This window comes from Phoca vitulina, unplaced genomic scaffold (genome assembly GCF_004348235.1).
Source record: "Phoca vitulina isolate PV1807 unplaced genomic scaffold, GSC_HSeal_1.0 scaffold55, whole genome shotgun sequence".
In the NCBI taxonomy this organism is placed as follows: Eukaryota; Metazoa; Chordata; class Mammalia; order Carnivora; family Phocidae; genus Phoca; species Phoca vitulina.
Genome location: NW_022589758.1, coordinates 3,006,925 through 3,022,100, shown reverse-complemented (window position 1 = coordinate 3,022,100; position 15,176 = coordinate 3,006,925). Strand labels below are relative to the sequence as shown.

General features: G+C 44.4%; 1 protein-coding gene and 1 non-coding gene across 2 annotated transcripts in view; one reads left to right on the top strand and one right to left on the bottom strand.

Annotated features, from left to right (window-relative positions):
- The window catches only part of CTPS2 (CTP synthase 2), a 98,630-nt gene that overhangs the window by 20,976 nt on the left and 62,478 nt on the right, over positions 1–15,176 (top strand). The window contains exons 5-10 of the mRNA XM_032389660.1: positions 3,596–3,712; positions 4,189–4,272; positions 5,130–5,210; positions 7,798–7,949; positions 12,386–12,518; positions 14,572–14,660. Of these exons, the coding sequence (XP_032245551.1) occupies positions 3,596–3,712; positions 4,189–4,272; positions 5,130–5,210; positions 7,798–7,949; positions 12,386–12,518; positions 14,572–14,660 (656 nt within the window). The remainder of the gene's footprint in view (positions 1–3,595; positions 3,713–4,188; positions 4,273–5,129; positions 5,211–7,797; positions 7,950–12,385; positions 12,519–14,571; positions 14,661–15,176) is intronic.
- Positions 1,919–2,049, bottom strand: LOC116622930. The gene has a single exon (XR_004297644.1). It is a non-coding gene; the product is annotated as a small nucleolar RNA SNORA63 (small nucleolar RNA).

The window sequence follows — 15,176 nt, the reverse complement described above, 5'->3', positions numbered from 1 at the left end:
ACATATGTACAGAAAGTCCGTATAAACATGAGAGATTCCAAAGCAGCCAGGCAAAATGAGGCTTATATGATATCCTGAACCAAGGAGAGGGGTAGAGGCCTAGAGGATACAAAGGGGAGGAAGGCCATTTGCAGAGAGGCAGAGGAGATGTTTGGAAAACGAAGACTTCCCTGTTATGCAGCTAAGTTTCTTAGGTAAAGAGGAGCCTCTGGCCATGGCTCTCTTCCTGGTACGGGATTCCCCACTTTCCAATGTAAATATAGGCAGCTGAATCTGCTGGGTTTTGATTGCCTTTAACTCAAAATAATCTTCATGGCAAAGTGGCATATTTCTGTGAGACCTGTCCTGAATCCCTTCAACTCCAGTGCCACATACAGGGAGCTGGGCTTGTGCCAGCGATAGGGTGGGGAGCAGGGCAGGCATGTTCCTACTCTCATGGGGCTTATCGCTTCTTGGGGTGAGACGCAGGAAATGAGAACACACAGGAAATAATGGCACCTGGTGCTGAGTTAGTAGGAAGGGCACAGACATAGGGCTGTGATAGGGAGCGGTCGGAGGGAGGCTGCTTTAGGGGGGTGGTCAAGGTCTGGCTTTCTGAGAAAGACCTAGCTTTTCAGGCTGAAGGATAAGGAGGAGATAGATATACGTAAAGGAGGGTAGGAGGGCTTAAGGGGTAGGAAAGAAGAGAGCGGCCCATCTGAGGCCCTGCAAAGCCAGTGGGGCTGAAGTGCAGGGAGTGTGTGTGGGGAGTAGGGGGGCAAGTGTGTGGCGAGCAGGGGCATGAGATGACATTAGAGACGTATGCAAGGGCCAGATCCTCAAGGAATTTCCATTTCATTTTTAGTGAAGCAGTGAGCCACTGAGGGTAGAAACACAGGAGAGATATATTCTGAGGTTTTTGTTTTTTAATATTCTGAGTTTTCATAAGATCACTCTGCTGGTGTGTGGCAAATGATTTGATGGTAGGACAGGAGAGGGTAGAAGCTCGGAGGCCATTTACATGGGGGGGTCAGCCAACTTTTTCTATAAAGGGCCAGATAGTAGATATGTTTAGCTTTGCGGGTCAGAGAGTCAACTCTGCCATTGCAGTGTGAAAGCAGCCGTGGGCAATATGTAAGTGAATGCCATAGCTCTGTGCCTATCAGTACAACTTTATATAGAAAAACAAGCAGCAGGCCATAGTCACCACCCCCTGCTTTAGATTGCTTTAGATTGGTGTTGGCGTGGGTGTCTACAGTGGTAACCCTGGATATAGAGAGCAGTGGAGAGATTTTCAAGAGGTTTTGCAGGTATGACCCACAGACTGGATCAGGTGACGAAAAGGGAGGGATCAAGGATGGTTTCCAGACTGCCAGCTTGAACTAGTTAGTGGGAAGAGATGCTTTTGCTAAGATGAGGGGCTACTCAGAGAAATGGGCCCAGGGAGAGTTCAGTTTGGGCTGTGCGAAGTTTGAGTAATTGTTGAGCCATCCAGGATGTCAAGGACATGTTGGCTCCAAAATCCAGTTGTGCTGGGAAGAGAGGTTAGGGCTCGTAGTAGATTTTGGACCTACTTAGGTAGCTGAAGCCAAAGAAGACGGTGGATTCTGGGACTGGTCCCGCCATGATCTTTTCCTTCTCAGCATCCAGATCATTTCAATTAGTGCTTAAGTTTTACTCTTTTTTTTTTTTAAGTTTTATTTATTTTATTTTTATTTTTTTTTAAAGATTTTATTTATTTATTTGACAGAGAGAGACACAGCGATAGAGGGAACACAAGCAGGGGGAGTGGGAGAGGGAAAAGCAGGCTTCCCGCTGAGCAGGGAGCCCGATGCGGGGCTCGATCCCAGGACCCTGGGACCATGACCTGAGCTGAAGGCAGACGCTTAACGACTGAGCCACCCAGGTGCCCCTCAACTCAGTGTTTTACTTGGTAAACATGTCTGAGACCATGCATCCCTGGCTGCTAAGCACCATGGCGGACAGGGCTAGAAAGGTAACAGCTTTATTTTGAGCAGGGGGCGAAGACAAGGCAGCACTTTACAGCTACATTGTAACTAGATCCTGCATTAAGTTTTATTTATTTAAATACTGTCTACACCCAATGTAGGGCTTGAGCCCATGACCCCAACATCAAGAGTCTCACACTTTTCTGACTGAGCCAGCCGGGTGCCCCAAGTTTTACTCTTGATTATTGTTCTTTACCTCTGCCTAATTTTCCTAGATAAATTCTGAGCTCCTTAGGAGCACTGCTGTCTTAAATTCTTCTCAGCACCTCATTTATAGTGCTGAGCATGCAGTAGATCCTCAAATGCTAGAGAATTAATTTTAAAATCCATGTGATAGCCTTTAAGTATTTAAATATAGTGAGGATGAGTAGGTTAAGGCAAATTTTATCCTAAAGTAAATGCTTACTTTAAAATGCCTTACTTGTTGGAAGCACACTGTAAATTAAGTTAACATTTATCAAAGGATTACGCTGTCAGGAATATTATAGGAGCTTTTGGTAGGACTCGTTTCAGAAAGCCAGCATGTTTTAATAGTAGTTAATCCTAGTAATACCACCATCGCAAAGAGACTGTTGAGAGCATGCAGGAGTGTGTGTGTGTGTGTGTGTGTCTGTGTGTGTGTGTCTGTGTGTGTACATGGAGAGGGGGAGAGAGAGAGAAAGAAAGAGAGAGTGAGAGAGCACTGTTGCACGTCAGGCAGAGCCAGATGGCTCCCACCTTTCTCATCTAGTCACTGCATTTGTGTTCTACCTTCCAAGTGGACCACTGGTGGAAACTACCTGATCTCACTCCTCAGTGGCCTATACTCTGGATCTTTTTGTCTGCTTATGAATTCCCTTCTATTAAAGCCTTCCTTTTGGGGCGCCTGGGTAGCTCAGTCAGTTAAGTGTCTGCCTTCGGCTTAGGTCACGATCCTGGGGTCTTGGGATGGAGCCCCGCATTGGGCTCCCTGCTCAGTGGGGAGCCTGCTTCTCCCTCTCCCACTCCCCCTGCATGTGCTCTCTCACTCTCTGTCAAATAAATAAAATCTTTAAAAAAATAAAGATCGATTTATTTTTGGGGGGAGGGGCAGAGGGAGAGGGAGAGAGAATCTCAAGCAGACTCCCCGCTGAGCATGGAGACTGACGTGGGGATCGATCCCACGACCCTGAGATCATGACCTGAGACAAAACCAGGAGTCGGATGCTTAACGGACTGAGCCACCCAGACACCCCTTAACAACTGAGCCACCCAGGCTCCCCTAGGCACCCCTTAAAGCCCTCCTTGATCTCTCTTTCTTTTCCCTTCTTGATGTTCCGCCTATTCTCTTACCTGCTTACCTGGCTATGTTATCCTGCATCCTTTCTTCTTAGTTTCCTTTCTAGTCTCCCGTCTCTCTTTCCTTTGCTTCCTGCTGTTCTTAAATGTACAGTGCTTTTCTGTTTCATGTCAAACAGCTTCGGAGGTTTAATGAATCTATCATAAATTTCACCTGCTTTAAGTATACAATTCCATGATTTTTAGTATATTTGTAAACTTCTGTTCTTGTGCTCTGTTTATTAATAATGTTTCTATTAGTCTGTATACTGTGGAAGGTCACTTGTGTCTTTTTTTTTTCCCGTTCCCAGCTGGGTGGCACCATTGGAGACATTGAAGGGATGCCGTTCGTGGAAGCATTCAGACAATTCCAGTTTAAAGCAAAAAAAGAGAATTTCTGTAATATCCATGTTAGCCTTGTGCCACAGGTGAGCTTTCCAGATAAGTATGTAGACAGCAACTCCTATAAATCTTCCTGTGATACTCTGTTTATTCCACATTTTTTAATTTTTTTATTTTTATTTTTTTACTTTTTTTTTTTTTAAAGATTTTATTTATTTATTTGAGAGAGAGAATGAGAGACAGCACAAGAGGGAAGAGGGTCAGAGGGAGAAGCAGACCCCCCGCTGAGCAGGGAGCCCGATGCGGGACTCGATCCCGGGACTCCAGGATCATGACCTGAGCCGAAGGCAGTCGCTTAACCAACTGAGCCACCTAGGCGCCCTATTCCACATTTTTTTAAAAGGAGATAGAAGTTTATTGAATACACTGCAAGGGCACAGCGGACAGGACAGCAGAGGAGAGACTGTCTGCCTGTTCTTTTCCACATTTTAAACTAGGGAGCCCTTCATTATCCAGAAGAGCTAAATATCCAATCTACTGACAGTGACCCATTTCTTTTCAGCCCAGTGCTACCGGAGAACAAAAAACCAAGCCCACACAAAACAGCGTCCGTGCGCTGAGGGGCTTAGGCCTGTCTCCTGATCTGGTGAGTTACGGAGAATGGGGAAATTGCTTGGAAGAGGACCTCCGTTTCTTGATCTATAACATCATCTAAGTCCTTTCTATCTCTCAAGTGGTTCCTATGACATTGAGCTCTTTGTATCCAGGGGCCAGGGAAGGCTTATTCCCATATCCTCAAGGGCAGCTTCACACATTTCTAAATTGACCATCTGTTCTCCTCCAGGTCCTCATGTGATTGCCACATTGACAGCTGGGCAAGTGCAATGTCCTATCATTTTTATGGTCCCTGGGTCTTTTAGTGTGAGGTGGGACCTTGGGGATTTTCCTGATACCCACTAGGGTGGGCTGTCACTGCTCTTATTTATAACAGGTAATCCAGTTATCACCAACAGTCTAGATCAGAGGTTGGCGAATAAGGGCCTGCAGGCCTGCTGCCTGTAAATAAAGTTTTATTAGAACATGGTACTGTCTATTGCTTACATTTGTCCACAGTTGCCTTTGTACTGCCGCGATACAATTGAGTAATCGGGACAGTAGCTTCTTGACTTGCAAAACCTACAATGTTTACTGTCTGGCCCTTTAGAGAAAAAGTGTGCCAAGCCTCTAAAGAGGCAACATTTGTGAGCCTTCACTCTTGTTTACTAGAGATGCCTTGACATTTTGAGCTCTTACTGGTAGATTTGTGTTGAGTTTGATTGTAATTGCTTATATTAGCACTCAGGTGTTTCTAATAGTCCAGTGGCGTGCCCAGAATGAACAGGTACATACTTGGTCAAGTCTCTGGTTGTAAGAAGAAATTAATATAGCCTCCTCCTGAAAATGAATGGTGGCATGAACAGCCGGATTCCTGCTTGCTGACCTGTGCACACCTGACTTTGACAGATTGTCTGCCGAAGTTCAACGCCCATCGAAATGGCTGTGAAGGAAAAGATTTCTATGTTTTGTCACGTGAACCCTGAACAGGTGAGTGCTGCTCTTTAGCTTTTAGTGCTTTGCGGGCAGGCACTTCTACGGATGCTGATGTTTGGCCTCTCTTAAATTACTGTATTATTTTTCATGGCATTTATGAAAGCTTTGGGAGATTCATATCCAGCCAGCCACGGATTCCTTGCCCTGAAGTGAACAATCTGAGACTCCTGATTCCTTAGGTAGATCACATATTTCTTTGCATCATCATTCCTTAAGTCACAGGGACAAAACCAGGTGGGTTTTTGAACTTAATAGTCAAACCTGCAGGGAGAGAACCCCGTGAAGCCTGCTTATCTTCTGTTTGTCTTGTCTTTCCAGGACACTGACTGCTTTCACCATGATTTCTCCTTTGTACATGTTACAGCCTAACTTTGCCCAGACCCCATTCACACCATCGCTGCTGAGTATATCAGTGGCCTCAGTTCAGTTCCTTGCTAAAGAAACTGTACCGTGATTTGGGCTCAAGTCCTCTGTACTGCGGGACTTTCCACCTGGGTATCTGAGAGCTTTTTCTTTTTTCTTTCATTCTCTTATCTGTCTCTTGTTTGCCATAAGGCTTAGGTGTAAGGGATTGGAGTTGGCTGGAGTTGAAGAGGTGATAATGAATGGTGCTCAGGAAAAGGGTGAAGTTTGGCAGAAACCCTTTGTTTTCCTCAGATTAGCCCTGGGTTCTTTGAAGCCTAAAAACCATCTCCTCGGATTTCTGTATCTCGGGAGGCAGCCTAGCACACAGCCTCCCGCCTGATACAGTTTTCAGAGTTGGGTTATTGAGGGCTCTGAGAAAGGAAGAGTGCACATTTCCGACCATACAGAGCCTGTCTTCAATAGAAGTATAGATTCCGAAGAATGTTCTATCCCAGCAGTCCACAGGCTAGCTTATTAGCTATTTTTCAGCACATCGTTTTTTCTGATGTGAGTTAATGCTCCCGTTTCTTGGTTCCTGGTGAACTGGCATTTAAAGATCCTCTCCTCTGGTTTCCTGAGGAAGGGATGGAGGTCAGAGGCATCTCTATGGATGTGGTCGTTACCATGACACTTGAAAAAAATCTCTCTCTGGCCTGGAGGATAAATGAGTAAATAGTTCCACATTTCCATATCTTCCACTGTGGGAGTTTGGGCTGCCCAGAGATTTAGTTTTAATTAGTAGTTGGGCTGGAGCTCATACAGGTAACATCTTGGCACTTTGAGTTGCTTTGGTGAGTGCACAAGTGAACGCATAGAGTTAGCAGAACAGTTCTTGGCATTGATTTAGAATGTGGCAGATCCTTAAAAGCCTGCCGGTAGTCCCTTGGATGTACTTGACAGGGTGGTGAAAGCTCGTTAGGGTAAGTGTGAAAAACAACCATACCACCTGGCATTTAAAGGAGCCGTTCTCCTCTAACAGGTGTAATAATTAATTTGACTGGGTTCAGTGTGTGCTTGAAATTTATCCACAGGAAGGGAGGAGACAAAAGCACTCCAGCAGCAGCAGCAGCAACAAATGAATACACACACACACACACACACAAACCGCACACCCACATTTAGAAGACACAGTGTACATATTCAATGTTACTGCTTTAGCCTGGACTTAGGTGATGCCTTGGGCCATGTGTCTTGGATATGGACACATAGAGCATCCATGTTTCTACACCAATTCTCTGACACCAGCTGGGGTCCTGTAATTCAACTCTGACACTAACTACCTGGAATGAGCGTCAGATTCTGCAAATTTGAGGGCTGAGTTCTTCACAAGACTGCCCCCCACTTCAGTCACCAGCCACAAGTTTCCAGTGTCCCTGAGCCACTTATACTTCTGCCTGGCTGACTACAAATTTGGGGCTTCCCATAACCCCTTCAGGTTTGATAATTCTCTAGAATGACTCAGGGAACTCAGGAAAATGTCATACTTACTATCACCATTTTATCATAAAGAGTGCAAATGAACAGCCAGATAAGGAGATACATAGGGCAAGGCCTGGGAGGATCCCAAGCTCAGGAGCTTTTGTCCTCATGGAGTCAGGTTGTAGATTTACCAACCAGAATACTCCCCTGAGTCTTGGTGTCTAGAGATTTTTTTTAATGGGAGTTTCATTATATAGGCATGATTGAGTCAACCATTGGTCGCTTAATTGAACTCATTCTCCAGCCCCCTTATTATCCTTGGAGGTCAGGTGGCTGAAAGTTCCAGTATAATTTCGTGGGTTTTCTGGTGACCAACTCCCATCCTGAAGCCATCTAGGGGCCACCATAAGTCACCTCATTAGCATAATAAAGATACTCCTGTCACTCAGGAATTTCCAAAGGTTTTTGAAGCTTTGTACCAGGAATTGAGAACAAAGACCAGATATATATATAAAATTATTCTACCATGGTATCCACGTTTCCAGAATTGGAATAATGAGTTCAAAGAGTTTTATAATTAGATCAAAGTAAGCTTGTGTTAATTCTGCCTCTTGTTTGGGTCACCGGGCTCTTGCTTTTCTTCAATCAGTATAAATGAACTGCCATGTCTCTCGAATTTTGGCTCATTCTTGAGCTCATTCTTGTGCCATATTTGAGGTGTTCCATTTAAATATGGTGTTTTATCATCATTAATCAGGTCATATGTATCCATGATGTTTCGTCCACGTACCGAGTGCCTGTGCTCCTGGAGGAACAAGGCATTGTTAAATATTTTAAAGAGAGATTGGATCTGCCCATTGGTGATTCTGCAAGTAATTTGCTTTTCAAGTGGAGAAATATGGCTGACAGGTACGTGAAAGGAATTACTAATGTAATCTTTAATAATTCTTGGGTTTGGGGGTAGGATTGAGACATACTTTGAAGTATACCTATGTCACATTGACTTTCTGTATGTATATATTTTGGTCTGGATTTATCTAAAGCTTTAATACATTGGTCGAGTGTTTTGCTGTATTCTTTGAAGATTTCTGGAGCTTTTGATTTCGTTCTACTTAAATGAAAATGAATTGAAGGAATTTGGATTCTGGAATGATTTTTTTTTTAAATTCTGGAAGCATTTTGATTGATTTCTCAGTTTCTGAACATTTTAAACATGTTTAAATGTCACAGATTTTTGCTGTTTGTTTTGCTTGTTTTTTTTTAAGCTTATTTATTTTTTAGTAGTCTCTATACCCAATGTGGGGCTCAGACTCAATGACCCTGAGATCAAGAGTCACATGCTCTTCCAACTGAGCCAGCCAGGAGCCCCTGTTTTGCTTGTTTTTAAAGACTTGGCTAGGGGCGCCTGGGTAGCTAAGTCTTAAGCGTCTGCCTTTGGTGCAAGTCATGATCCCCTGGGATCGAGCCCCGCGTCGGGCTCCCTGCTCGACAGGAAGTCTGCTTCTCCCTCTCCCACTCCCCCTGCTTGTGTTCCCTCTCTCTCTCTGTCAAATAAATAAATAAAATCTTAAAAAAAAAAAAGACATGAATAACATTTCCTAAAGAAAATCCCCTTTGAATGAGAGGTTCAGGCTCTATCATTATTGCTCCATCCTGCAGTTATTAACTGGCAGCATTGTTATTAAAACCTCAGACAGGTTCTAGCTTTAAGACCACGATATTAATTTCAGCGAGACTTGTCTCATTTGAAGTCATATGGAAATTAAATTCCTGTCACCTATTTTCTTTTACTACATTTAGTAAAAGAAAGGCATCACTCCATAAAGTCCTGACTGCCTTGCTTTTCATGCAGCTTAGGTAAGAGGCAGTGGTTACAAATGTCGGCTCTGGTGTTGCTAAGGAGTAGATCTTATTCTGGTGATCGTTTTGTGATACATACAAACATTGAATCATTATGTTGTATCCCTGAAACTAATACAAGGTTATTTGTCACTTGTATTTAAATTAAAAAAAAAAAATAAGCTCTGGTATCAGGCACTCTGGACTGAGATCCCAGCTTCTCCTCTCACTAGCTGTGTGAGTTTGGGTGGATTACTTAACTTCTCTGGACTTGTTCTCCCATCCATATATAACAGGGGGATACTAGTACCCACATTGTGATAATTATGAGAGAAAACACTTAAGACCTTAATCTCACATTGGGCGCTGAGTATTGGTTACTGAGGTTGGTAACAATAATTAAAGTGGTTTGAAGGTGACAAAAGCACTGATCTTGGTAGATGATCAGTAGATTGATCACTTATCAGTCTTTCACTTAAAAATTTAAAAAGTGTCTTAGAATTTCTGGGACAAGTAAAATCAGGAACAAAGTGCAGTTTCTGAACTTAGGTACTTTCTTGCATGATGACACAGTTAAGCCCCTGCCCTCCAGAATGCTTAAGGAATCAGTCACTTTGGGGGAACTTTCTGAGTAGCTTGGGGCTGATCCTCTTTAAGCACTAGAAATTTTAATATATAACTCCTTTTATTGGAAATAGCTCTAAATTATACTCTGAGCTGCTGTGCTTTTAAAAAGCCAGTGTTTGTTTGTTTGTTTTTTAAGATTTTATTTATTTATTTGAGAGAGTGAGTGAGCGAGAGACAGAGCATAGAGGTAGAGTGGGAGGGAGAAGCAGACTCCCCGCTGAGCGGAGAGCCCGACGCAGGGCTCGGTCCCAGGACCCCGGGATCATGACCCGAGCCGAAGGCAGATGCTTAACCGACTGAGCCACCCAGGCGCCCCCAGTGTTTGGTCTTCATGTTAGTTTCCTTGGCCGCTGTAACAAATGTCCGCAAACTGAGTGGCAGAAAATATCAGAAAAGTACTATCTCACAGTTGTGGAGGTCAGAAGTTCAAAATCAAGGCATCAGCAGGATTGGTTTCTTCCGGAGTCTCTGAGGGAGAAACCATTCCAGCTTCTGGGGCTGCCGGCAATCCTTGGTATCCTGTTTCTGCCTCTGTCATTGCATGGCCTTCTCTGTGTCTCTCCTCTTCTCTTCTTTTCTCTCTCTTTTTTTCCCTCCTCTTCTCTTTTTGTATAAGGATGCTTGTCTTTGGATTTAGGACCTATCCTAATTCAGGATGATCTCATCTCGAGATCCTTAACTTAATTGTATCCGCAAAGACCCTTCTTCCAGATATGGTCACATCCACAGATTCTGGGGGACATAGGTTTTTGGGGGCCACCATTCAGCTCACCATAGTCTTCAAGCAAAAGGGATATTGAGCGTTGGTCTCTCGTGGTGATGTTGGTTTATTGGTAATGCGGGTATGTACTGTCCGCTCAGTACAGCCCGTAGAGAGATGCAAGCAAGCAAGCAGGGGGAGGGAGAGAGGGAGCGAGAATCTCCAGCAGACTCCCTGCTGAGCAAGGAGCCAGATACGGGGCTTGATCTCACAATCCTGAGATCATGACCTGAGCCGAAATCAAGAGCCTGACGCTTAACCAGGGTAGCCTTGCTCATGGAGATCCAGTGCTGTTCAGAGGCCAGGGGTCCCTGGTTGAACGGGATGGCAGAGCTCGCCTGGGACCCCAGGCCAAAGTGGAGACGGCTCGCCTCCCTGGGGACCTACCTGTGGGGTGGGCCTGCAAAGTGGCTCACAGCAGCCTCAGTGGCTGACCCCCTCAGCTGATGGCTAGGTGCAGAGCAGGTGAGAGCTCGGCTGGTCTGGACAGGGCCCCCTGAGCCTCGACGGCAGGCCCGAGAGTGAAAAAGAGCACGAGGGGAGTGCGCTCAGGATACATATCCTTCCTGGACGGCAGCCCTTTTCCCTGGGACATGTGGCCTGTCTCCTCCAGCCGCTGAGTGACTCCTCCTCTCCCCTGGATAGATCAGACTGAGTGAGTAGGAGGAGCTGGTGGTGTTGACCCCAGTCCTTCTTCCTTCCTGGGAACAGAGTGGACATCCCTCCTTCAGTGGAGGAGTGAGAATAGGGGGGAAGGGCTCAGCACAGTGGGTCAGCTCAGATGTGGTTGTGATCACCAGTTCTCCAGGCCCAAACCTGGCACGGGAAGCATTTCCCTCTGACGTTGTATCAGAATCTTGCCTGGATACCAACTTACTCTGTCACCTGTGTCCTTTGAGTAGGGATGGGGTGAAGTATGAGCAGCCATGCAATCTCCTGAGCGACGTAAAATTCAGTAGCAATCTAAAGGCTTAGCAGCTTTCTCTGAGGTTCTTCAGTCACCTTTGTAGAAAGTCACCTTTCCTGTCAGTTTGAACTTCTTAGCTTCTTATGCATTTTTCGCCTCGCAGCCTGTGTGCAATCATTCTTGTCTGGCACCCTTTGCAGATGCTGTATGAAAGCGGAGTGTTCCCACTCACGGTAACCTTTCTGTTCTAAGGTGTTTGGTGACGGGTTTGCTTTCAGGCCCTAAAACATCTTTAGCTCCAAGAAGACATTTCTACATACTTAGTACCAGACCAGACAATTCAGACAATTTTCATGTACAGATTTCCTAACAAAGCAACAGGAAACATTGTATCTTTAGTGGTAAAATGTGATTGAGCATCTTATGTAGAATGGAATTTTCTCATAAAAATGATCCAAATGGCTTGTAGTATTTTCGGTAGTTCTCTTAGTGCCATTCTTCGGGCATGCCATGAATAACCTGCCTTTGTGGGCCAGCTGGGACTGTAACCATTTTTAACGTAGACAGTTTGAATGCGTTTTCTCATATAACATCACCTTACAAAGTTAATATTGAAGTGTTTCCTGTTGACATTCAGAATGCATTTTCTTATACAGTGTCACCTTATAAACGAATTTAAAGACAGCTCATGTTTATGAGACGGGGAGACTTTTTTAAAAAAAATTTTTTATTATTATGTTAGTCACCATATAATACATTGGTTTTTGATGTAGTGTTCCATGATTCATTGTTTGTGCATAACACCCAGTGCTCCATGCAGAACGTGCCCTCTTTAATACCCATCACCAGGCTAACCCATCCCCCCACCCCCCTCCCCTCTAGAACCCTCAGTTTGTTTTTCAGAGTCCATCACGGGGAGACCTTTTTTATTTTTAATGCTTTTAACAGTTTCTCTGATACACTTTCCTTGGATTTATGTCTGTGCCTGCTTATGTCAGCTGACATTGGGGTTGCTTATGATTTTGCAATCTGCTGACACACAGATTTTCATTCACTAGGGGTGGAGTGGGGATTTGAGTCAAGTACATCAAGTTCGAGGCTCATCTGCCCTTAAGGTTTTAAGAAGTGCCTTGGGATAAGAACAGTGGCTATCATTATATTTGTGATGTTATATTACATGCATATAACTCTTAAGCTTGTCTTTCATCTCAGGTATGAAAGGTTGCAGAAAACGTGCTCCATAGCCTTGGTTGGCAAATACACCAAGCTCAGGGACTGCTACGCCTCCGTGTTCAAAGCCCTGGAACATTCAGCCTTGGCCATCAACCACAAATTGAATCTGATGGTGAGCCCCTACTGGTCTTCCGCATATTTCAGTCACTCGCTGTGGTATCTCGTGTTGTGTTGAAGGGTCCCCAAGACTTCCGCCAGGATTGATGTCACCAGGAGGACTCACAGTACTCAGCATATTGCCTGCCTTGTGGCTAAGGTTTAATACAGTGAGAGGATACAGAGCAAAGTCAGCAAAGGGAAAAAGTGTATGGGATGAAGTCTGGGGGAACTTATATATATAGCTTGAGTATATTCTTGTCTTTGTTAGATATAGAAGTAGTACATGCTCAGTGTAGGAAATTTACACAAAGCATCATGTAAAATGCAGAAAGCCAAAGATCCCTCCTCCCTGAAATCCTACTCCTCTGCTATACCTGTCACTCCCAGTTTGATGTGTATCTTTCTAGACATACGTATATATGTTGTGTTTAATGGTATTCTATATAGGTATGCCATGGTTTAAGCAAGCCTTATTATCTTGATTTAAATGGTGAAATATTTATATAATGAGCAAAAGGATACATGTATGCATCTAAGAAATTTAGTAACTTCCAACTTAGGACCGATCTGAATTTTCTCTCACCTTTCTAGCCTCCTCCTGTCCTAATTGCTTTTTTAAAAAAGATTTATTTATTTTTGAGAGATAGAGAGCACGAGGGAAGGGGCAGAGGGAGAGAGAGAGCGCAGGGGCGGCGGGGGGGGGGGGGGGGGGAATCTCCAGCAGACTCCCTGCTGAGCAAGGAGCCAGATACGGGGCTTGATCTCACAACCATGAGATCATGACCTGAGCCGAAACCAAGAGCCTGACGCTTAACCAACTGAGCCACCCAGGCGCCCCTGTAATCACTTTTTATTTGTGGCTTTCCAAGGAACACTTCACTTCCTGCTCTTCCTGCTCCTCCAAGTCCCCCAGCCCCTCGTAGAGAAAAGAAAAGAGCAATAGAAAAGTTGTTAGATTACCAATTTTATAAAGCCTTAAAGGTCTGTATGTTAAGATATATTCAGATAATAATTTTTTTTTTTAAAGACTTTATTTATTTATTTGACAGAGAGAGACACAGCGAGAGAGGGAACACAAGCAGGGGGAGTGGGAGAGGGAGAAGCAGGCTTCCCGCTGAGCAGGGATCTCGATGCGGGGCTTGATCCCAGGACCCTGGGATCATGACCCGAGCCGAAGGCAGACGCTTAATGACTGAACCACCCAGGTGCCCCTCAGATAATAATTTTTACAAAATAAACACTAAAATAATACAGGTCTTTAGGGACTGTTATGTACATAAGAGTCATTATATATGATTTTTCAGTTGACAGAATTTGTTGACATTCGCTTCCACGAAGTACTATTTGAATCATGGTCTCGTCATATTCTTTTTAGACCACTTTGCTCCTGTGTTTACCTCACCTGGCTTACTGTAGCAGCTTCCTGACTGGTTTGCTGTCTTCCCTCCATTTTCCACCTCATAGCACCGTGATCCTTCTAAAATCTCTCTCTGTTTTCTCTGTTCCTTAAGACCTTCCAGTAGGCTTCAAGTGTAAGCTTCTCCTCTCCCTTGGTGGAGTCTGCTTTGAGGGCCCCCGAGTGACCACCCCTTTGTCTCTTTCCTCTGAGGTTTCATACAAACTGTTCCTTTGCTCCCCTCCTCCCTGTGTCTCCCACACACCTTCCCGCCAGCCTCCCAACATGCACACACAGGCTCATCCTCAAGGGCTGAGCTGCTCAGACATCACCTCCCTAGAGACCTTCCCCGATGGTGCTTCTTCCCATCTTTCCTGCCGTGTCAAGGTCTAGATTAAGTGTGGCTCCTACTTATTTCCACAGCATTCTCTTTGCCCATCATAGCCCCTACCACGCTATGGTGTGTGTGCCTGTGTATTTGGTTCTGTAGTCTTCCTGGAAGATAAGAGCCCCAAGCCTGAGATTGTGCTTTTCTATCCTAAGTGACCAGTGCAGTGTTTGCAAAATGAGTAGTTATTGAATAGTTGGGTCAGAGTGTTAGATGCCTCGAGTATTTTTGAGTATCTACTTTTCTTAAATGTTCTTTTAATCTATTGGATATTTTTTTTAGTACATAGACTCCATTGATCTGGAGCAGACCACCGAAACTGAGGACCCTGTGAAATTCCATGAAGCTTGGCAGAAGCTGTGCAAAGCTGAGTGAGTGCCAAGGACTGTCCATGCCAATTAGGAGAATGCCATTGTGCTTTTCCCATAACGATTTGATTGACCCCAATTCCTAATTTTTGTGCATTTTTGAAAGGTAGTCTATTGTAGTCGTGGTCATTAAGGGTGGACATGCTGCATCCTCACCTCATTTACTTTGAAACGTGCCACGTTCATGTTCGTGGCATGTGCAGTGGAAATGGGTTTTATTTCAGGGGACTATGGGGATCCTGTACGGGGAGAAAGTGGGTTGATTCTACTGAAAGATACAGAAATAGATCTTATAGATGCACAATTAAAGAACAAGGATGCAACTCTTCCTTCTTGGTTATATTTTCTTTTTTACATCATTTGAGTCTAGGTTTTATTTTATAAGTAGTCAACAGAACTTTTGGGGGCAACACCGTGTTGTGAGGGTAGAATGACCCTCCCAGTTAGTTCCTGAACTCTTGTCTTTTTCAATGAGTGTTTGCCTAAAAGGTCTCTAAAGTGTCTCCTAGCCAGGAGACT